Raw genomic sequence first — 25,105 nt, 5'->3', positions numbered from 1 at the left:
ATAGCAGTGATAATCTGGGCTAACGAAATGGCAGCTGGTGTGTTTGATTTTTAAATGAAATTGATCTAGGCCTCTGCCATCTTGGAGGGAGTACTGTGACCTTGCATAGGTAAGTAGCAGCAGGGTTCTGATCCTTCCCTGGACGTTTAACAATGGCATAATTCTACTCTTGCAACAATAGTCCCCATCGTTCAATGCAAGGAAGCATCTTGGCCTTTGGATTGTGAAATATGGCCAGTAAAGCTTGATGACAGGTTAATAATGTAAAAGGGTTTCCGTACAGGAATGCATGGAAATGTTCACAAGCCCATACCACAGCTAATTTTTTTTTTTCAGGTTGTGAGTAAGCACGTTCTGTTTGGGATAAACTTCTATGAGCATACGCCACAATATGCCTTCAAGCATTTGAGTGTCTGCTGGGCTGCGCAAGCATAGAACCTAACCCGACTGGACTAGTATCAACAACAACCTCTGTATAAAGCTGTGGTTTGAAGTACATAATTTCCGTAGCATTCTCAAAGGCTTGTTTAATTCTTTTAAACCTTTTCTCACATTCATGCAACCAATGAAATTAAACATTCTTCAAGTCTCTCAACAGAACACTTACAGTGGCAAAGTCTTGCAGGTAGATGGAATAGTAACCAGCCATGCCAAGAAATTAACGCACGATAGAAACATCAACAGGGAGATCGGCATTTGACGGCTCTTGTACTTTAGAATGATCTGGTGTCATACCCTCATCAGAAAAGGTGTTGCCAAAGAATTTTAGCTTTGTCTTATTGAACTCACACTTCTCTGCACTCAAAGTCAAACCTGTTTCAGCAAGTAAATGACATACTTGTGTAAGAGCTTTATCATGTCCTTTTTGTGTTGCTCAAAAAACCATTATGTCAACACTGTAATAGAACGCATTCTTGATAGACTATATGATACGTAGAATGACGTCTTTCAGTACTTCGGCAGCGAATTACACCCCAAAACTTTGTCTTTTGTATCAAAACAGACCAGCATGTGTAGGTTGTAATGCAGCTGCAATTTTCGTGAATTTCTAACTGATGACACCTTTATTTAAATCAAGGCGAGAGAAGACCTTTGCACCATTTTATTGTGTTATCATGTCAGCAATGTGTGGACCTGGATGTTGTTCTTATTCAACTGCCTTGTTTACCTGACCCATGACAATGCAAATGCGTACAACTCTTTCACTGTCCTTTTTAGGCACTACCACAATGGGAGAAACCCATGGCATTGAACCAGTTTAACGCTCAATAATGTCATTCTTAAGCAATGCTTCAAGTTCTTTTTCAACAGCTTCTTGCAAATGAAAAGCAATTTGCCTATGTCTCTAAGCAACAGGTCGGACGTCCTCATCAATATGCAACTTTACTTTCATAGTCATAAGCTTTCCCAAACCATAAAATAACAAAGGCAACTGACTTACTATTTCAGCGTTCATGTTATATTTCATGGAAACAAGTCCAATATCAGCGGCTGTGCTGAAACTGAGTAGGCAGGCACTTGATGAAGTTCCCTCGAAGAACATGGGTGGGTGCTTGTACCTTAGTTTTCTTGTTTCATTGTTGCTACAAATGAACTTTGTCTTTTTAAGGACGTCGATGCAGACCTTATATTTACTTTGGTTTTCAATGGCGTAAGTTGCAGCAATGGAGATAGTTCATTGTATTTCTCCTCAGGCATAATGTTTATTGATGCACCACCGTCAATGATGAAAGTCATTGAACAACCATTTACTTCCAGTGTAATTTTCGGACAACGTCTGAATGACTTTGGGGCTTTGACATGTCGATTCTTTTCTTAACCGGCATTTTTCTCCACAAGCGACCAACCCAACATGCGCATGCTTTTCTGAGGTAAACATCGACATGACACAACCATCGTCATCACTTTCACATGTTACTGATGCAGAAGAACTGTTTGACAATGATTTAGAAAATGATCAACTTCATTCAGTGTTGATTTGTCTTAACTGATGTCGCCACTTGGCCTTGTGGGTGGATGTCAAATGTTTGTTCTGGAACGCTCCGGCTGCTATTTTGTCTACACACCTTGATGCACTTGTTTTTTCCTTTGCTTTGCAAACTGTCACAAAATGATTCTCCTCCCCATATCCTTGCATATCTGTCCAAGAGCGGACATTTGCCTTCATGTGGAAATTAAAAATCACACCTCAAACACAACTTCATTTTATGAGTAGACATTACTTTGTGTCCTTTAGGTTTTTGTTTTGGTTTACTTTTCACACTGATGACAGATTCATTCTGGGCACCTTTGGCCTCCATGTCAGCCGCTTTTTTATCCACATGTTCTTCAACTCTGGCAGCCATTGACACTCACTCCAGACTAAGAGTTTCTCTCATCATTTGTCATCTGAATGAATCTGACAAACATCTATCAATAAGTCTCAGACACATAGCTTCTTAATCATTAAAATAATTGAACTTACAATATGTGATGAGTTTGTCGAGTCTCTCCACAAATTCATCAATGACTTTACCAACTTTCTGGTCATTCTTGGTTGAGGATGTATAGTTTGCAATCAACATTTGGAATTGGATTAAACTTAAGATTCATCACTTCTTTAATCTGACAATATGTGACTTCTTCATAAGTACGCTGCATTTTCTACTTCTTTTACACCATCACCAGCAAGATTTTTTGAGATACTTGATAATCTTTTTGTTATAAGTCTCTACAAGTGCATCAATTAAACCATCAAATGTCTCTATCCAAGCAGTCCATCTATTGCTAATATTTAGCTTTTTGGCTGTATTCAACGGTGGTAGTAGTTTCAGAAAAGAGACAGAATTGTAACCATTTCTGGGAGTGTTTGATGTTGAGGGTGGAACTCTCTCTGGCTCCCTCAGAGGTTCATCTTGAATCAATTTGTGTGAGCCATCTCTAATGCCTTAAGATGTGATGTCCTCTATATCATCTTTGATGACTTTTGGAGAGACAGCCTTAATCTTTGCCCGCATTGGACACACAGCGTTTCACTATTCCAAAGATATCATAGTCTTTGGTGATTGGCAAACACAATCCTTGGGCTTGGTCTGGGTTTCAGGGCCTGCCACTAAGGGTGTACCAGCTCACTTTATTCAACTTCTGATGAGGAAATAAATGTTTTATTCTTTGGCATCTCTGTGCCCACACTTTTTCTTCATCACTGCCAAACAGTTTTTTTTGTAACACCACTTTCAAATTGTGACGTTATCTTGCAAACTGTGGTTATTAATAGCTGTTCTTTGAAAACCTAGTTGTATCTGCCTTGAGGGTTAGTGCTCTAGATTACATATGACTGTATATTATATATTCTGACTCTTATTAAAGTCAAAAGTGTTACAGTCCTGAAGCGCTATATAGCAGGTACGTCCCACTGGGGCGTCTAGCCCATTAATCAGTCTTACCCGCACCACCAGGACCTGTACAACTGGAGTTTCCAAGTTCATCCCTTCGTGGGCGCTGAAGCTGCAGTGGCTATCTCAGATGAGTTCTTCACACATGGCTGTTGAGCAGTAGCAGTCGGGTGCCCTCGAGTTCCACACAAGTGGTAATGCAGAGGGGGTCCTCAATGCTCATATGATGCTGATAAGTTTCCTGGTATTATCCCCACAGTTGAGGGTGGAGGATTTGATGCTCCTGGAGCTGGTCCTCAGCACTACGTCACCATAGCAGCCTCCTCCTCTTTAGGACGGCCTCAACCAGACAACATTCCTTGCCTTTTCCCAATGTCCCCACCGGTCACCGTCCCCATTCTGTGAGCAGGCTACCGCACAACAGTCATCTTCATGGGGGCCCCATTTGGCATACAGGGTTGCTGACTTCACTCCGAACAGGGGCAACGACCTGATCAGCACGGCACTAATCTTCATGGTGGCCCAAAGTGGCTTATGGGGTCGCCAACTTTAAACCTGTACACAGGCAACAACCTGATCGGTGCAGCAACATTCATGGCTCACTTCATTGTGTCCCTCCTGTGGCATACTGAGGTCACTGATTTTAACCTTCACACTTACAATGACCTGATTGGTGCAGCATCATTCTTCTCAAACCTCTCTACACGGATCCAGTCACCAAGATCCCTCACTGGACCTTACTACAGCCAATGCTCTCCTCTTCCTCACAGAGCACACTGGTCTTGGTAAGCAAGCATGCACGCTCAGATGATTTGGTATTCCCTGGGTGATGTCCCCTCACCCAGCTGAAAGACTAGCAGGCCTTGGCCCCCAGCCCTGGTCCCAGGCAGTAGTCTTGCAGAGCATCTCCTCCTCCACATCCTGACAGGCTGCTTTGCAGGTGACAATTTTGGGCACCTCAAGCTTACATTCTTAAAGTCCATTCCCAGACACCAAATATGATTTAGAGTCTTTGAAATTTAAGTTGGATCCTGCTTCCTTTTGAAGTGCCTTCTCTTCTGTCCCTGTCCTACTTCCATTAAGCAGTCACAGCAGGAGCGTGTCCAAATCTTATAGCCCACCACAAAGGCCAAAGGTCCTCACGTAGATGTCAGCCTCAGTGATTTGTGTATCAATTGTTTACATCAGGACCATAGCCCTACTCTTTAGGATACTCTTATCATGCCCATCTTCTTCCTCGGATGTGCCCAGACCCCTTCCCAGTGACCTCTCTCTGAATAACTTGTCAACTTTGATGTATACTGAAGAGCAGTGGTGTAACACAGGCCACCACAGGGGCCCATTTAGCACAGTACTCTGGCCTGAGAGCTCCTGAATAAATCCAGTGGGGAGGCCCTCTATGTACCTTGCTGGGGGCTCTCAAGTTTTGTTACGCCACTGCTAAAGAGCCTGGCTTGCCCCTTCCTTTGGATTGGAAAAATACCTTGCACCCCTTTCCATTATTTTGTGCTGTTGCGGGCCACAGTAGATCTCTGCCCTAGTGTGAAAGCCTTTTATTTTATTAAAACCAGCATTCCCTAAGAACTCATCACAAAACCAATTTGCAGTGATTTTCTATAAAGAAACCTGCTGTAAATCTTGTAGACTTTATAGTTCTTGGTCATCATCAAAATGTCCTATTTGTTAAGTACAGACACTACCAGCATTTGCAAAACCTATTTAATCTGGAAATACGATGACATGTTGCTGCACCCACTCAAGTCACTTTAGTTTCAAAGCTGTGTTTGAAACCTCATAGGTCACTTGGTATATAACTTTGAAATAAATTTGGCCTCTGGATTCTCGCCATAAAACTGCCAAACTTCAAAACTACTTTTTCTTGAAACATCAGCTTTTGGCACACTACTATATTGTACATGTAATGAAACTTTCTCTTTTGCTACCGCATTCAGAGATGAAGGAAACTCTGAAAGCAAATATTGAATTTACATTTGTTATTTTTTTAACCGAAATATTAAATCTTATGAAGATGTGTATTGTACTTGTACATTTTTTAATTGAGTTTCCTAAAATTCAGTATCGAGAGCATTGTTTTTATTTCTTTCATAACCATATTTCATTTAGACTTGTTTGATTATACGAGAAGCACATATTATGTGTATGTCTTTTCATGCCATGTCTTATGCCACCAGAATCTCAAATGCCCCAGGAAACTAGTGAAACTGTATATAATATTGCTGAAAATATTTTGCAAGACTTCCCAGAACACACAGATTTAAAGGGTTGTAATGACTGTGAAGGTGGAATGCAGAATACCCTCTAGTAAGTAATAAACCCAATTATAGAAGGTGTAAAAAAACATCTGAAACTAACAGTAGTAAGTAAAAAAATGAGTGGACAATAATGCGCAGAATAGGTTGAGCAAAGAGCCAACCTTAACAAAACAGGAAAAACACATTCAATTGTGTTTAATCGAGAAATTAAATGGGTGCTCCAAGAATTCGCCACAATGAACTATACTTCTCAAAGAAATCCAGAGCACCTAAAGCCATTATTGTTTAATTCATGAAACAGACCTGAAAGGACAAACCAGTGATACAATAAACCCTATGCCAGGCTGTGCAGACAAAGACTTTGGAAAATGTGTATAGCAAAACTGTCTGACAATATGATTGGTCTTTTAAGGGAGGTTATTCATACCATGTACACATTGATACTACAGACAGTTTTAGAACACCGAGAAATAGAGTGGAGGTCACAATAGTTGTCACCTAGAGTGGCCAGATAATATAACCACTATTGATACAGACAACTACTCTACACTTGTTGAATTGTGGCAACTTCCAGTCCACAAAATTCAATATTCTGTTGTTCTACAGCTTATCAATACAAACAAAGTCCTCATACTGTATCTAGGGCCTAACCCATATGCAGCATTCCCGTGTGCTTATTCAGTGCAGTGCATGAACTGTATCACCTTAAGAGAACTTTCATTCTACATACCTGATGACAATTACCACTCCACCCAAATATTAGGCATATGCCGTTTTGTTTGTACAAAGCAAAAACAAAAGAAACACCCAGGTGTTAGTAAGCTGCAGTGACCTACACAAAAAATAATCGTAAACTCTTCTATGAATCTAAGATGTTTTCACAAACGAATGTACTCTTGCTTCCCTACTCATACTTTGAAACTGTATGATGCATTTTGGGGTGAAGACAAGACAATATAGAAAGTCATCATTACTTTGTATACAAAAAGACAAGGGCCCAGCATGTGGGTGTCCAATGCTGGGTCAAAGAGCAACAGACACTGGATCGTGTATTGTAGTCACTCTAGTGAATAGTATGCACAATGCACAAACAATACTAGACCAATGTCCTCCCAATAAACAAAAATAAGTCAAGCTTCTATGATGTGAATTGTGTTATCACACTGTACTTAACATACAAACACATCACTTGGATACACATACATATAATACGGTTGGCTGCTAAACGTACCAGAGACTACACAGTGAAACATAATCATACATCGAATACCCCTTATTTGTGGAGGTCCCTCTAACCCATCTATCCACTCCCTACCTACACCTACCTACTTACATAGATGAACATTAAGGCACCGTCTATGTAGAAATACACACTGCATTCCTTCTATACAACTGCAAATGTTCACATCTTTCTTTATTAGCTCATTCTGGCAAATTTACATCCTCAATACAAGTACCTCACAATGTGCTAGATGGCGTTTTGACAATCCACAAGAACCCGTGTTTGTCCTTGATGAGGCCAGGCATATGTGACGTGTACTAAGCATGTATCATCAGTTAAATCCTTGTTTGACCCACAAATCCTGTAGGAGCAATGAATGGAGGGGCACCCCTTAGTGGTCCTAGACCGATCAAAGCAAAGACAAAGGAAGAGATGTATGCTAGAAAAGGTGTCAAATCAACAATGAACATTTTATCATGTACACAGTAAACATTGCACAGCCCTTGTGACCATACCTTGTGTACCGACATTGAATCTAGAGGAATCACCTCAAAAAGATGTTACAATGATGGACACCCTGGTACCCCACCATCATACAGTATGCCATTGAACATCTGCTCAAAGCAGAAGTGAATATGAGCAGATTTGTCACTGGAATCAGAGAAAACATTAAGAAAAGGACTCGTATTTCCAGGTCCTCGTTGTTATTCACCATTCCAAGTGTGTGCGTGGGGGGGGTTGTAATAGCTGTATTTTGGTTTGGTGATATTACTCAAACCCCTTGTATTTCTGCACATAAAGCTGGCGAACTCGTAATGTGGGCCTTAAAGTGAAGTGACAAGCAAGAGCAAAGGTCACTTGACCTACATTCAAGGGTATATATCTGCACCTGTACTGGGCCATTGTATGGCAGCAGAAATATTAACAGTTGTCACTAAGATTATCATCTGAAATATGTATAGTATGGCCACCCCATCTGAATCCACGCTGGACACTGCATTAGTCCTTAGCAATCACCTTAAAATGTCCATCTAATATGCCTCAGAGTTGTCAGGTTCTGCCCTATGCCAACAGCGTCATCTTGTATTGCAATAACTTTCATGTCCGGTCCCACTACATCACGATACAGCGCCTGTGTGGTTTGTACCTGCTGGGTAAATGCAATCATTGCAATCTGCAGTTTTGTCACAGCAGTGTGGAAGAGGGGAGATGTTTCTACTCTCGCCGACTGCTGGCTTTTCTCACTTTAATAGTCCTTCCAGGTGATAAAAGGTGCATGTAGCCCTTACTGTGGTTGCAGAAACATGTCAGAGACTCATATTATGTCCATGTAGACAATCTGTGTCTTCATCTGATTTAGGATGTGCACACAACACCTGCACTCTGTCATAGTGGCATTGTTGCATTATCAGTAGCTGATATCACCTGCAGTTCCTACTTCAGATTTAAATGATTTGGAATGTCATGATGTGTTTTTGCTACAGCACGCCATAAAATGAGACATTCTGTGACAAAGTGGGATACAGGATTAATTGGGCATTGTTCTGGTGGTCATGATTCTCTACCTGTTAGCGAATAGATTCATGCACTTAATATATCGTGTGTGTCTCCTCAGTAATTGCATATGTATATTTATGGTAGAGAGGTATGCTTTTTCACTTAAATTTTCATCGATTATTTCTATTTATGATAATGTGCCAATACCTAGCATTTTAGATGGCTGGTGGCTGTCTTATGAGTATAGTATACTGAGGTTTAAATTTCATGCTACCGAAATATTATTGCCATAACACAGACAACCAAAATACTGGAAAGGTAAGTATAGATATGTAAATATAGATTTACTATTCTTAAATCTACATATATGTAAGATGTATATTGAGCATAAAGCTACATATAGTAAATCTGTACCTACCTATATATGTTTACTGTTAGACCTGGCATCCTTTGCTTTGTTCCCCCCTAACTTTTTGCCTTCAGACCGCCTGTTTTTGGTGGCTTTGTTTTTGCTGGCATTAAGATTCTGCACAAGTTACTCCTGCCAACCAGTGCTAAAGTGCTTGTGCTCCTCCCCTACAATATGATAACATTGGCTTATAGCCAATTACCATAATTGATTTACTTATAAGCCCCTACTAAAGTGGTACTATATGTGCCCAGGACATGTACATTAAATGCAACTAGTGGGTCTGCAGAGCTGGCTGATTGTGCCACCCACTTAAGTAGCCCTTTATACATGTCTCAGGCCTGCCAATGCAGAGCCTGTGTGTGCAGTTTAAACTGTAATTTCAACCTGCCAAAATAAGCTGTTGCCAGGCCCAATCCTTCCTTTTAATACATATAAGTCAATCCTATGGTAGGCCCTTCAATCAATCAAGGAATTGTAAGAACGCTACTCACCCGTGAGGGTCTCAAGGCGCTGTGGGTGGGTCCGCAGATCTGTTTAGCCAAAGAGCCAGGTCTTGAGGGTCTTCCTGAAGGTGTTCAGGGAGGGGGCACATCTGATGTCTGCCGGTAGCTCGTTCCAGGTCTCGGCTGCAATGTGAGAGAAGGATCTTCCGCCTGCTCTGGCTCTGTGGATACGCGGGGTTTCGGCCAGTGCAAGGTTATAAGATCAGAGGTTTCTTTTGGGTACGTGGAAGATGATTCTGTCGTTGAAGTTTTTGGGTCCGTTGTTGTGTAGACATTTGTAGGTGTGAGTGAGGATTTTGAAAGTGACTCTTTTCTCCACGGGGAGCCAATGGAGACTTTATAGGTGTTGGTTGATGTGTTTGTGTCGGGGGATGTTGAGGATGAGTCTGGTGGCGGTGTTCTGTATTTTACGATGTGATGTTGAGACCGTGTTGTCAGACAATGGCTGCGAGGGGGGCCTTGTAGATGTTAAAGAGGGTGGGGCTCAGTGATGAACCCTATGGGACTCTGCAGGTGATTTTCGTGGGGTCGGAGAGGAAGGGTGGGAGTCTGATCCTTTGACTTCTTCTTGTGAGGAATGATCGGAACCAGTCCAGGGCTGTTCCTTGTATGCCTGCATCATGTAGTCTGGCGACTAGTGTGCGGTGGGAGATGGTGTCGAAGGCTGCGGTGGGAGACGGTGTCGAAGGCCCTTAGCCGCCTAAGTGCAGGGTCCAATGTACTTATAAAAGCAGGGAAATCTACTTTTAAGTTTTACATGTCCGTGTGAAAACCCCTCAAATTAGTTTTTCACTACGGGAAGATATAGCTGGTTCAAGTTTTGGTGTCTCTGGAATCACACTTTAAATCCTAGCTTATGGTGAAGTCGGGTTTTAAATTGCAATACTGAAAATGCCACTTTTAGAAAGTTGACATTTTCTTGCCTCAGCCATTTGGTGCCTGCAGTATGTCTCTGGTCACATGACTAGGTGTAATTGGCAGTTGAGCTTTGTCTATTACACCTGGACAGCCACACACAATGGGAGCTTAGGTGTGACTGACTGGACCATCATTGGCAGAATGGGACGTAGGAGGTAGCAGCTGGGGTCAGCCTCCCTTACACCTGAATAGGCGGTGTCCTGTCTCCACACAAAGGGTTGCATAACCCCTGTAGTTAGTCTGGAGCCACAGCAGGGAAGGCAGGACATCTGTGCACTTCAAAGGCATGCCTCTAGAAGCCTCTCCTCACTTTACAGGCACAACTATATAGAAAAGACAGACCTCAGACACCACCACTTCAACAAACTTCTGGACCTGTGGATACTCTGACAGTGAGAAGGATTGCTGTGCTGCTGAAGGTCAGCCACTCTGCTGGATTGTACACTACTGGACTCCTGTTTTGTTGTACCGACCTGCTCCCCTCTTGCCTGGATGAAAAGGACTGGACCTGCATCTTTTGAACCCAGAATGACTCCAATGGTTAGTTGGCTGTCCTCCTGATCTGAAGTCACAGGGATATAACAGCATTCCATCAACCTTGCACCTGGACTCTGCCATCTGAGAGTATTCCCTGCCAAGTGGTGCCACTCCAGTCCTGGACCCTTGAAAGTGGGCCTAAGGTGCTTCCTAAGGAAACCAGCCTATCTTCTCTGCTGAGCAGAGCCGTTGCATCTGCTCGGCTAAGTGACGCATCCCCGAGCAGAATCAATGCATCCCTGCATTGTGTGGGTTGGGCTGTTGCAAAGACCCACAACACCTACTAGAGCTGCTCTGAATTGACACATTGCCCCTGTGGCACGGTGCACCCACAGCCCAGGTTCTTGCACCTCTGGTAGACAAGATTGATGACATACTCTGCCTCGCAGCTCCTTGGAACCGACACAGTGCCAGATGTGCATTGCATCCCCAACACCTGACTTTGCAAAGCAAACACAGTTGACGGGAACTTCGATGACGATGCAACAGGCCCTCCCACTGAAACCTCGCCACTTCTAGGATTGACACATTGCTTCAGCTGTACCGTGCATCCGCAACCAAGATTTAAGGTACTCTGTTCAATGAGCCTAACTGGGTCCCTATTGCCAGCCTGCACACCATTGCAGAATCTGAACTTGTGACTTTGTCACTGTGAGGCGTGATCAGATATCCCTAATAGCACTTTGTGCATTTTGGAGCTATTTTTCAATATAAACTTTAAATTTGAATATCTCCAGTTTTACTGATTGGATTATTGTCATTTTTGTCATGTTTTAGTTAGTGAATTAAGTTGTATCTTTCTAAAGCTAGTGTGGGATCTCTTTGTATGAATTTTCACTGCTTTACCGTTTGTCATGTTGCACAAATATTTTAAATATTGCCTCTAAGTTAAGCCTGGCTGCTCTGTTCCAAGCTAATAGAGGGTGACCACAGGTTAACTTGGAGGTTGCTTGAGCTGTACCCTGACTAGGATTGTAGTTGTTGCTTGACCAGGGCTCACACCCCAGTCAACCAGTAACTCAATTTCTAACAATTACCTTCACAATATTCTGGTAGGTCATATTCTATATAGGATGTTTTTGGAGCAAAATGTATTTGTTTTCAATAGTCTGGCCTACAACCATGCTATGCCATATGTTGTAGTTAATGCAACTTGCTCTGCTTACCCACCAGATACACATGTCCTAATCATTCCAATTCTTCATCAGAATTACAGGTATGCATAAATTGTCAGTATACTAACAATGGTGCCTCTTTGATGGTTTGGGAAAACTGGCCCCTTGCATTACAATTCAACAGTTAACACACTATGTCTGCATTTTAGTTTCTGTTCCTACACACACAATGGGAAAACCACTACGCCTTCTGTTCATGGACACAGCCAAGGTCATAAGAGATGAGGTACAAGAATAAATGCTCCTCAACTGCAGTACACACTGCAACATGCATATCCATGTGTGGCAAGCAAAAGGGAAAACTGGCATCGTTTGGCAATGCATGATGATACACACGTCCTGCACCACTGACACCTTAGCAGCGTACAGGCATTCACTTAATGTGGTCAGGTCAGAGCAAAGAGACAAAACTGACTTAATTTAGCAACTTTCACTGTTTTGATATCATCAAAGACACTAAACTGCTTCTCTGTGAGATATATCCTCCAGCTCAGTAAAATAATGTGGGCAATATGCTTCCAGCGCCTATAGGGCAGCTGTTGGCATGCCTCTTCCTATTGTGTTGTCTTGCTTTACCCTGACGTTTATTATTCAATTCTGTAAACATTAAATGTTCTTGTCTGCAGTATGTGGCTGGCTGCTACCACTGTGTAGAAGGAAACATTTTGGAAGAAGCCTCCTTTCGAGCCCTGATGTATCTTTTGCCTTCTCTGCCAGTGATACCGCAGCAGTGGTATGATTTGCCAGCAAACCTTGCTAAATGGTAGGTAGATGTTTGTTATCCCACACCAGGATATGTTTTATACGCCTCTTTGTGCCTTTGTGGATTCTGTGCCACACGTTGCCCACTTCACATCATGCCCACTGGCGCTGCTGTATGGAATTAAGTGATGCGCCTCAGAAAATTCAGATGACAAGAGATTGTGGCCCCGGCTTACATATACGTCACACAGCAGAGGGCAGCAAGCAAAGTTGCTGCACTGCACTGCACTGTGTTGCACGAATGGGAGAGAGCACAGCAGCACCATTTCTGCTAAGATGTGGCACTGTTCTGCTCTCTCGCTTTGCTGCTACTCTGTAGGCAGCCATGTGCCAACACAGACACCTTTGTGTCTTCGTGCAATGATGTCTGCATTGTCTGAAGCATAGTTTGTGTAGTAGATAGAGTCCCTTTCATCACAAAACCTATGCTTTAAGGCTTTTCCCACTTTGCATGTGTGCTGTACAATGCAGCACACAGGCAAAATGAGAAAAACAAGGACAAATTCAAACATTTCTCCTTATTACGCCTGCTTCGCGGAAGCGCAGGATTTTGTCGCAAATATGTGTCTAACGTTCTTTGTAGATATTGATTTGCATCAATAGCCATGGGGGGTAGTATGGGAATACCAATGCACCACCCACTGAACGTCCTCTTGATGCAAAGCAATGCGTTGTGCAACTTTGCGTTACTTTGAATTGCAATGAACATAATCTCGATGTGCCCTTGATTGTTGGTCCGTCCCACGTGAACATTTCTACTGGGTTCGCGTTAGAAAAGTATCACAAACCTGACTCAAAGCATCTGTAAATCCGGGCCTGAGTCTCTTGCAGGTAAAACGGTGCAGGTCTGGGCTGATCCTGAGGCTGGCAGGCCCTGACAACGCAGGGTAAGTCAGGGTGGAAGATATTTGTGTTGGATTCATTGTATTCTGGCTGGTGGACCGCTCCAGTGTAGTTAGTTTTCTGCCAGGCCTCTTTCTTTGCCAGGGACTGTCGAAGGTAATTCCACTCCCCAGTTTGCAGCGAGAATTACGATGGCATTTTCAAGCAGACGAGCATTACTGGCAAACATATTTTCTGCATGGTATTATACATTATTTAGAGTGAGTCCCTGAGGTTTGCTGGGCCTAAGGATCCGTTTTCAGAGAAGCTCAGGTCAAGCATTCACATTTTAATTCAAACAATGAAGGTGGTTTGGGCTCTGAACTCCGACCTTTCAATCAAAATGAAATATTTTCTGACTTCACAGACAGTGTCCATATTTGTGGAGTTATGTTATGTTTGTATTATTGGAGCTGGATTCCCTATGTGACCTGACGCCCACAGTGCTGAATAAGAAAGTCTGTAACATACGTTTAAGTGATTGCTAATTGTTTGACTCGACAGCAATATTTTAGGTCTCACATTCAAATATTTGTTTTAAATGAGGTCACTTCTGTACAACTGTAAAGTGATAATGCACAAATAAGAACATCGTTATTTATTGTAGTTCTGTGAATAAAAGAAATAAAAAAACAGTACCTGGTAATGCATTAAAATATGCATGATGTAATCATATATTTCTCCAGCAAGTCGGTTCTCTGGCCTCCAGGGAATAATCACAAATTGGATTCCAAGTAAAGGCACCAGGATTAAAGTGGCTCTAACAGCCTTCATGTACATGTTGGATTCCGCCCGATGGGTATCTCGCAGCTTTGTCACCAGAACTCGTACGATATTCAGTAAAAAGAACAAATTGACCTGCAAGAAGAAAAATATGTTTTTCCCAGGTTAATGCTCTTAGAGATGCACAGGCATATGTCTATCGGAGGTTGAGATAACCTTTTTGGGAACAGCATAAGCGGTATGAAGCTGCCCCTGTACACCAGGCATCAGGACACACAGATCTCATCAAGACTTACGATTACCACTCCGAACGAGAAGGCAGGCCAATTTTAAAAAACATTTGAAACTCCGATCTGTAGTTTCTTGGAATATTTTCTAGTCTGAAGGTAAATTGGGTTTTCAAAGAGAGGCGATGGACAGGTGCGTTGAGGGGTATATTCATTGCTGTATCATGTAAGTGTGCTGAAGACAGCTGCACTGTCCTTGCAGAACAATCCGCATTGTAAGAGATTTTCAAAGAAAGGACTTTGTACAGAGAGACAGCTAACAGGAGCAGGCAGTCCAAATGACACTTTTAGGCGAAGTGGAATTTGTTTAAAAGAATCACAAAAGCATAGAGTTCCCAATATTCTGACATATGAAACATTCCATAGCTGCTTTTTAAAGTCTGTACAAAAATTTTACTTTTCTGAAAACACGGATTCCGAGTACATAGAAAGAGGTAAAGCCAACCAGGGGCAACTATGCAAATTGTGCTGTCGCATATTAATTGAACGTCGTGCATAAACAATGCCCTTCATCTAAGAGGCTTTGTGACTTATGGGCCGATGCTCCTCCTGCTTGTCAGCCCAAGCCCAGAAGCCCCTGCATATGTTCCCGCCAGGGGACATAGGGCAGGGAGCACTGGGAGCCTTTTTTCTAGGCACGGGTGCACTTACCTCAATACAAATTAATAACTCATAAAGTTTACATGATTAATAATACTTTATTCAAGATGTGAGCTGAATAACATACCATGTAAAGGTACAACTTACTCTGTGTTTACCTTTCGCAGCTGCAAACTGCAGTTTGTTGGGTAAAAGGGAGTTAAAAAGAGGGCTGGAAATGTTTTTTTGATTATTATTGCACTGCAATATATGTTTCACTGTTGATATCTGTGCCAAAGAAGGTGTGCTGGAGGTGGTCTCTGTCTGTTGTTCCTGTTATGAACTTCCTGTCATGGAAAATAACCATCTTAAGTCACCAGAGCTCATGTCACCAGTCATCACCATAACTGGCAAGGAACAGACTGGGGCAACAAGGTCTGGGGGTATTTTCTTCATCTCAGAGGGACATGGAGGGAAGAGTCATTGGCACTATTGTTGAAGTTTCCTTACGCGAATAAAACCGGATTAACATGACTATCACCTTGCGTCACTCTGGAGCCGGTGTGGTGCCCAAGATTGCTTGTTGTGGGTTTCACACTATGCACTAGGCTCGGGGTACAATGCGCATTCATTTGGTGCAGCATAGTGACAAAATGCCTCATACTGCCGAGAACCTCCTGGCAGGAACCTGTGTGTTGCCAATTTGAGCTCTTGTGTCATTGTGCTACCGAGACTTCATCTGTGTATTGAGTCCCTGAGGCAGTGGTTAATTTGTGATAAAAGTAATTGTTGGGGCAAACAATGAAACCCTACAATTGGGGTGAGGATGTGGTGTAACTGCCAGAGCTGCCAACTTTGAAGCTGGGAAACTAGGTTCGAGTTTCGGTGTCGGCTCAACATCCTGTGATTCTGGGCAAATCACTTAATCACCCCATGCCTACAACAAAAATGATTGAGTCCCAGTTGCGGTCTGTGCAGGTAACAGTGGTGGGCCGTGTAAGGGAAGATTCCGAAGGACGATGCAGAGGGAAAAATAATTATTTATTTAATTTCCCTTGGAATCTCTTCTTACACGGCCCACCGCCCCACCACTGTTACCTGCACGGACTGCGGCTGTTGAGTCCTTAAATGGCACTCATGAAAAGCACTCTAGTACCTTTGGGTCGAGTTCATGCTATAAGCGCCAGTGTTGAAGATTAAGTGGCATTGACTGGAGACCTCTGGCGCAAACTTAGCACTGCCATGATGATTTGTGGACATTTCACCATTAGGCAAACACCAACAGACTCTCAATATCGGAGATTGCAGTTTTTGTTCTGTGTTTTTTAGGAGGGTGCCCGCCCTGCCCTCGCTCCTCTCCCCACCATGCCTTGGCCATCTGCAGCGCTGTTTAATTAGGCGCTCCAGTGCCAAACAAACGCGGTACGAAGTAGGCAAACCATCTGAGCCCCCTGTGATGGAATTATTTACAGAGGCACCATTCTCCTGGGTCTGGAAAGATGAAATCTACCCCAGGATGAGCCTCTGGTTAGTCAAAACTGTATATATGAATAGTGGTGCATGTGTAATCTTCTTTCGGGTAAGAGCGGGCCTGTAGCCCTGCCACAACACTTTCACATTTGTGCATGCCTCATTAATTGTAATAAAGAAAATTATTTGTAAAGCCGATTTCTGACGTAAAGGTTAGCCCTGCTTGTTCTGGAACCTCAGGCAAGGCTGTGTTATGGTACTTTCCTTGGTACTCCATCTAAATGAATGTGTTACAGCAGTAATCATTGGAATTTAGTTGTGTTTAAGATTCTGAGGAGAACTTCCTCATGAGCTACAGTCAGACACTGTGGGCACTTAAGTCATTAGGTCTCGCTGAGCCCAGCGCATGCTCTGGCTCGGAGAGACATTATGTATGTGAGTTTTTTATGTGCTGCTGGCTGGCCTAGTGCTTGCGTGCACGTGAGCGTGCACGCGCGCAGCCGCCATGCGCTAGGCCAGCCGCACTCATGAACGCCTTTCTGGGTCATCGCGATCACTTTTGCTTTCACAGCGATTGTGATCGCGATGACTTTCGTGGCCAATGCTTGTTTTTAAAAAAAATGTCTTTTAGGGCGCGCGCACAACTCCCGGGCTGCTAATGTATGGCCGCACGACGTTACTTTTACTGCCGCGCGGCCAATGCTTGTTCTTATTACAAGACTTGTATTAACCTTCCAAGGACAAACTCACTGCTACTGTAAGCCCAATGAAAATGCCCCTATTTGGTAGAGCAGCTGGTTTGTATGACCTTCCAATTGGAAGACGCGTTTCTGTTGGAAATGACACAAGCGTCTTACTATCCAATGGAACGACAGTCACATGATCCCAGTGGCTGTAGCTGTGTCTCCTGACGGGTCCCATCATGGTCAGTGGGGTGTGACTGAAGGAAACTGGATCTGGGGGCATTTGTGTCACCAGTTGGTCCCGCCTGCAGCCTGGGCTCATCTTTCTACACCAAGCTGTTTTTCTCTTGCCCAAGCTTTCGTATGCCTTTAACGCTGGCCTGTCCCAGGAACCTTCATCTGCCTCTCGCAAACCATCCGTGGTGAGGGACCCTGCTATTTCCATTTCCCCTCTCCAAAGACCCACCTTTTTTGTCTCGAACCATGCCCTTTCTCTTACCCAATCTTTTCGTCCTCCAATCATCCAGCCGGCCACATAGCACTTGTCCCTTACCCTTCCTATTTGTAGCGGTTGAGATAGCATATTATTAGGGCCCAAGAGGTTTATTAGAAGAAGTACAGTAGAATTCTGCCTAAACCACTCATTCCCCCAACCCAGTTCTCTTTCTACCCCAAGTACCCAGCTTGGCTTATGGTTTCTAATTTTCACTCAAACTCGGATTGCGCGGTAATATTAACTTGATTTGAAGATTTGGTCCATACTCACACATTTTGCCTTTGTCTCACTGTATTAACTGTTTGCAGTTTTGAGAACCACCCCGCCCATCCATCATTCCCTAAAAAAATAAAATAAAAAGGCGTGCCCTCTGTGCGAGCTTCACTTGGCAGCTGTGCGGTCGCTAGGTCTGTTTCCTTTAATAGATGAAGGGGGATTAAATAATATGCCATATAACGTTTACCTGTGAAACACTTTCCAAATTTCATTGCAATGTATTGTTTATCTGACTCATCTTGCACTTCTAGCAGCAGTTTAGTTTTACACTGATCAATTTGAATATTTGTATGGCATATGGATAATGTTTCTTATGCTTTACAGTGAACTTGGGTTGACGATCACTATCTGCTTCATGATCCCAGAAAATATTTTGAAGTGCTTTTAAAGATGCTGTCCAAGAAACGTACGATGTAGACTTGGAACCACACACTCTTGATGTGCGTAGCCTAGGGTTTATTTGTGCACAAGAGTTGTATTAACACTTGACTGGTGGATACCTATGAGGGATTGCTTTGTGGAAGAATTTGTGTTATGGGATTAAGAAGATTACTAGGTCCTTCCTTATGGGAGGCCGCACAAAGTGATTTTGACACAAACTTTTATGTACCCCTGAATGGTGTTTGTATTCTCGACACAGTAAACGGGCACAATTTGTTTTTTTCCTGCACAATTGTCAGGTAAAACATGGCACAAATCACCGTGGCATAAAGCACCTATCACCGTTTGCGTTCCTCTCAGTGGGGAATAATATAATATGTTAGCAAGTTATCCGCTGGTCCAAGGAGCTTAAATCGAAATGGAGTACAACTTGCACCATTTGTAAATACTGGAGTCTTCTCAGTTGGTTCTTTCTGGGTAAAACATTGGTGGCTCAGACGCCAAGCAATCTGCACCTGTCTAGAGATTAGTGTATAAGTGATTGCAGTGGGGCTATGGATTGTGAATAATAATAAAATAACCCGTTTTTTATATAGTGCTTCGTACCGCACTTCTGCAATTTTAAGTTCTCTAAGTGACAGGATTTGTTTTAACTTTTTTTGTACTTGCCTAATATTCGTCGAAGCTCCCTACAAAGAATTTGCTTGATAAGTCCAGATATAAAACTGTGGTCAGGACGTAGTTTTAGTACCTACCCGTCTAATTTGTTGTGGCATCAGTAGCGGTCCGTGGAGGGAGTTCGGTGGGACAGTGAGGCGGGGCGGGGGAGGGTCAGGGTGGGGAAATGTAAACACCGGAATATGGATGTACGGAGGTAAGTACACATTTAAATAAATAAAACGAATTCCTTTGCGCGCGCTGCGACGCACGCAACGAAATTCGTTTTATTTATTTAAATGTGTACTTACCTCCGTACATCCATATTCCGGTGTTTACATTTCCCCACCCTGCCCCTCCCACGCCCCGCCTCACTGTCCCACCGAACTCCCTCCACGGACCGCTACTGTGTGGCATTAATATCTGCCCGTCGCCTTACAGTTTAAAAATTAGGGTCAGCCATATGATGGGCAAGAATATAGGTAGAGATCCCCGTTTGCAAGTGGCCTTTAACAGGTTTTCTAGCATGTTGATTATTTAAGTATTTTCATTTGTGATAGCTGTGTACCATAAAGTGAATGCTTTTTGTATGTAATGTATTTGCTGTGCTCTGCACCAAAAGGACTTGATGGACCTGCACACAAGTTGGTCTCTTTTATATTGTCTTTCAGCGATTCAATCACAGGCATCTCCTGAAGCAATATTTGCGTCTGTATATTTGCCTTAGCTCATGGCCACCCACATGATCACCCATGTGTACTCCCCTTTTTAAGTTGTTTGCCAGTGCTAGGATCCTGTTGATTTATGCTTAATGAATAATAAATAGATAGAGAAATCACTGTACATTTCCAGATTGGCTCCGGACCTCTGATTCTGCAGGTGACACCTGCTTTTCCCATCCAGATTCCTACTTGTCACTCAGCCTTTGTTGCCTGTTATTTGAGTGTAAGTAAGTAAGTACATTTTTATTTGCACAGTTAATTAAAACCATTGCAATCCCACATTTTAAAAATAAAAAGAGAATAAAACAAATACATACTGTACAGTTTCCAACACAAACTTAGATTCAATCTAAAATGATAAAATCTTCCAGGCTAATTTCCGTCACTTTAGTAAGTTTTACAATAAAAGCAATGTATTATATGTAGTTCATGCTAGACTCCAGAATAAGTTAAAAGACAGGTTCCAGCATCCTTTTCTCCACCTCCTTCATAAATTTCACCAAGTTGCAGTTTAACCGCAAGTCGTCGGGGGAGAAACAGGCAAGCACGACGTTCCTTCGCGTGCGTATTCCTCGTTGGTTAAACAAACATTTAAGCAAACGTTTCCTTTCTTCTAACAGTTTGTCACAGGAGCATAAGAGGTGTGGCATATCCTCATTTGCCTTGCCGCACAGTCGACATGGTGATTTATGCTTAATGAATAATAAATAGATAGAGAAATCACTGTACATTTCCAGATTGGCTCCGAACACCTGCTTTTCCCATCCAGGTTCCTACTTGTCACTCAGCCTTTGTTGCCTGTTATTTGAGTGACTTTTTTCCTGCTGCATAGCTTTCAATGCAGTAAATCCACACGCTTTATAATTGCAATGCTTTATTTCACACATCGATTGTAAACCCATACCAGTTTCTTTTCCAATCTATACGTGCAACAAAGCCTTTATTCAGTTAGCAAATGTATTTATGTAGCATGTGCGTAGCCACATGGGCAGCAGCATGCTTCATAAATAATGAAGGAATACACTGAAGATTAGGAAGGAGACAGATTAATAATAATAATGATGATAACCAGTGGCTAGTTGGTCTCGGCGTTTGTCAGGGAAATATGGAAAATGTGGTATTAAAGATGAACTTTGATTAGGTGACTCTTCACGTTTCTCATGGATGGCAGTTGGGTTGTCATTGAGTCAGAGATTCTCAGGCAGATTGTTTCAGAGTTAAAACCATTGTTAAGATTTGTAAATATAAGAACGTGTCAACCAGCATTATGCCATTTACTCCTTTTAAACGATGAATTTACTTGCCTAATGATTTATAGATATATCTCCTCTGCAGTCCGGCTCCGTAATATTGTCTTTTATGGCTATATAGCTGCCAAATAAAGATTTTTGACTGACTGACTGTTTCAGAGTCTTGTAGCCAGACATATGAGGGTTTGGTTCAGTGTTTTGTATTTTTTTACTCCAGGATTTCTAGTGGCAGTTATGATTACTCCAGTAATGCTAAGTTTGTCTTCCAGCTAGGATGGCAGACCAAGGTGCAGAGATTTGTGGGTGGTGCATATCATCTTCTGCAATCGAGGCAGTGCCACTGGATTTCTTTATATTAGGGTGCTATGTTCTGAATTCTTGGTGCCTTTGACAAGGTGTACAGCCTCATGTAGAATGGCTCTGAGGGTGTCTACTGCTTTTTTGGGAAGGTTTTCAAGTATAGCATTACCACCATCGAGGTGTGAGAGGACTAGGTCCTGAAAAGTGATCCTGAAGCCTACGGGTGAGACTGAGTTTAATTATGTTTCTTTGGGATCAATGGCATTGAACAAAGCAGTGCTACAATAAAGGCTTCCTTCCCATCCAATCTTCATTTCACATACAAACAAGCATTGGCATAGCCAATAGGTCTCGCTTTGGGCCCTTATAAGTATTTAGTTATGAAACTGTTGCATGGCTAAACACTTATAAGGTCCCAAAGGCGAATCCTATTGGCTTGTTTTTAGTTTGTTATTGACCCACAGATTGTAGTGACTGCTTCATTTATTTCAATCGACTTTGTTGTGTGTGTTTGTTTGTGTTCTCACTCCATATTTACATTGTGAAGCATCTTCCCTCCTCATCCATTTTTACCTACATGTGATGACCTATGAGATGTGGCATGGTGCGAAGCGTTCCGGGCTTATTATGCACTGCTTGAGAGTTGGAATGTACACGCCAAATGAATGTATCACTATTGATGCCCTGCTTTAGTGGCTTTGGATTAAAGATTACAAAAACTTACTCCCCCTGAAAAATGCAGATTTACCTGTGTTTAAATATGCCACAACGCAAACAGGCTTACATTATAGGAAAAAGTCAATATAGTCATAGAGAGGTATACATTTTATAATAGAAGACATGGAAAATAAGAGTCAACTGAGGGTCTGTGGCAGCCCACCCTGCTAACGTCTAGTACCCAGTTGTTTCACTATCTGGCAGGAATACACAACTACCAACTGCTATCTATTCACAGTAATGTGAAACAGGCAGCAGGCACCAAATGGTCAGTACAAGAAAATGCCAAGTTTTTATAGTGGAATTTTCTGAATTGCAACTTAAAATTAGACTGCAGCATTAATGAAGGGTTTACATAACAGTTGATCTGTGTGTAAACCAATTTTTTCTATCTGCTCACAAGCTTAAGTTATCACTTATTAAGTGTCATAAGTTAACACAATGTTATTCTATTTGAGAGATAGGCCTTGTAATAGTGAAAAATGACTTTAGGAGCTTTTCACTAGCAAGACATGCAAAACGTGAACCCACATATCATACTTTTAAATACAAATGCATCCTATCTTAAAAGCGCTTGGGCCTACTTTAGGGGTTTAAAACTGAACTACAGGTTGCTGTGGCAGGCCTTAGGCATGATTTAAAAGGCTACCTTGGTGGGCGCCTGCTGCCCTCTCCACTGGGTGAGAAAAATTAGACCTGCATCTGCTGACCCCAAGACCCCAGAGTGACTCCAAGGGCTAGTTGGCTAGTTGGCTGACCTCCTGACTAGAGCCTCAGGGACAACAACAACCTGGAACCTAGTGCCTTGACTCTGCCTTCTGTGAGTCCTACCCTGTCAAGTGGTGCCACCACAGTCCTAGCCCCTTGGAAGTGGGCCTGAAGGTGCTCTGTCAGTCAATCTGTGGATCCAGCCAAACAAATTCATCTCCTCTGCTGCATGGCACAACCCTGAGCTGAGCCAACACACGTGCGAAGGAGGATTGTCTCAGTGCAAGGACTCTGTATTGATTTCACAGCCTGCTTCAGAACCACTGCTGTGCGAAGGACAAAGATTGGACCTCTGTTTTAGGGATAGCATTAGCTCATCTCTCATCGACGGCAGCCTCGATGACGCAGGTTTTAGCATCAAAGCCTCACAGCTCCTTGAAACCAAGTCATCGCTTCAACTGAGCGGCGCATCCTCAACATGGGACCTGCAACTCTCCGCAACCAAGATTAGGGGTACTCATTTTTAGCGGACCTTACCGGGTCCCTCTAGCCAGGCATTGCAGGTAGACTGAACTTTTGACTTTGTCCTGGTCGGGCACAATCAGGTATCTTCAGTTGGCGCTTTGTGCTTTTTGGTGCTATTTTCACTGAAATCTTTAAACTTGCATATCTCTGGTTCGACTATTTGGATTTATGTTGTTTTGGTCTTGTTATATTGATTAAAGATTGTTCTAACCTGGTGTGGCATACCTTTTGTTGTATATTTTCATTTTATTACTGATGTGTTGGACAAATACATTACACATTGCCTCTATGTTAAGCCTGGCCACTCTGTTCCAAGCTACCAGGAGATTGAGCACAGGTTAATTTGGGATTTCACTTGTGCTTCACACGGCAGATTGCAGTTGTTGCATAAGTAGGGTTTCACCACACTCAACCAGTAACACAATTTACTACAATTATTATTTGAAACGTTTCTGGAGTTATGAAAAACATGACTCCACGGCTTTCCACCACTGTTTTTGAAAGACTTATAAGGCTGGAGCCTTCTTTCTTTAGCTAGGAGTGCAGCGACCTCTATTGATTGATGCCATGGCTGTATGTTTTGGGGCCATTAATGGTTAAATAAAAACACAGACACGTTATGTTGATTTCAAATGCCTTATTAACCATATATTGTTGACAGTAGTGTTTGATCAAACCTGAAATTCTTTATTAGTAATAGTAACTAGATTTGAACATGGCTAATGATTACAATCATATAATGTAATGGTTGTCAAAAACATGTTTATTAGTGTTTTCTTTAATGTGGTAACCCCTTGACAAAGCTAACAGGCTTGCCTTATATTATTGTTGTGATAAACCCTTGATAAAGCTAATAGGCTTGCTTTATTTAAAGTGATACCCCCTTACATTGTTATGCTTTATTTGTGTAGGTGGCAGTACTTTTTTGAGGTCATGACCCAGTAGGGCTCAAAAGTGATTTCAGAGTGTCACCAAGGTGTTTCCAACTGCCTGAAAAATGTTTGTAAATTAATGTGCATTATTTAGTAGTGTATGTGTAGTAAAATCATAGTTAATCTGGGCCGCAATGCGCACAAACACTCATATCCTAACTGCTGATCTGGAATGCAATTGGGCCTTGCCTCTTTATGCCTGGAACACAGAGGGCATCATTTATGTTATGAGAACTTATAAAGCGCAAACAATTACCGAAAGGTGTCAAGGCACTAACACTGTGGGGGAAAAAAGGAAACAGAAAAAAATCTTGTGAAAAAAAAGGAAACAGAAAAAATCCCAGGAGGACAACCTATTTCAGGAAAAGCCAGGTTTTCAAGGCATTCCTGAAACTGAGTAAGTTGGAGATGGATCTGATATCGGGTGGAAGACTGTTAGCAGTTGTTATGTTATGTTATGTTATGTTATGTTATGTTAGTGGAACTTATATAGCGCACAGCTACCCTAGGGTGTCCCGGCGCTTGCTGTAGTTCTCCCAACACCCAAAAAGAAGAGAAAGAATCAGAAAAGCCATGTTTTAAGCACTTTCCTAAAGGATAAAAGATCCTTGGAATTTCTCAGATTAAAAGGAAGCTCATTCCAAGCCCTAGCCGCCCCTGCGACAAAACTTCTACTGCCCCATCTGGCTTTCCTTATGATGGGGAGAACAATAGTTTTTGCTCCTAAGGAGCACAAATATCTTGCTGGAACATACCAGCGAAATTGTTGTCCCAGATGTAGAGAACCTGTATTCTGAAGAGCGCGAAAAACTAGACAAAGGGATTTGAAGAGAATTCGCTTTTT

General features: G+C 42.4%; 1 protein-coding gene across 2 annotated transcripts in view; it reads right to left on the bottom strand.

Moving 5' to 3' along the window:
- Positions 1 to 25,105, bottom strand: part of LOC146789297 (calcitonin gene-related peptide type 1 receptor-like) — a 2,166,593-nt gene that overhangs the window by 533,018 nt on the left and 1,608,470 nt on the right. For both annotated transcript variants that reach the window (XM_085630942.1, XM_085630944.1), the window contains exon 13: positions 14,195 to 14,413. In XM_085630942.1, coding sequence (XP_085487068.1) covers positions 14,195 to 14,413 — 219 coding nt within the window. The remainder of the gene's footprint in view (positions 1 to 14,194; positions 14,414 to 25,105) is intronic.

This window comes from Triturus cristatus, chromosome 10 (genome assembly GCF_964204655.1).
Source record: "Triturus cristatus chromosome 10, aTriCri1.1, whole genome shotgun sequence".
Classification (NCBI taxonomy): Eukaryota; Metazoa; Chordata; class Amphibia; order Caudata; family Salamandridae; genus Triturus; species Triturus cristatus.
The sequence above is the reverse complement of the archived record's forward strand: the minus strand, read 5'-3'. Positions and strand labels throughout refer to the sequence as shown.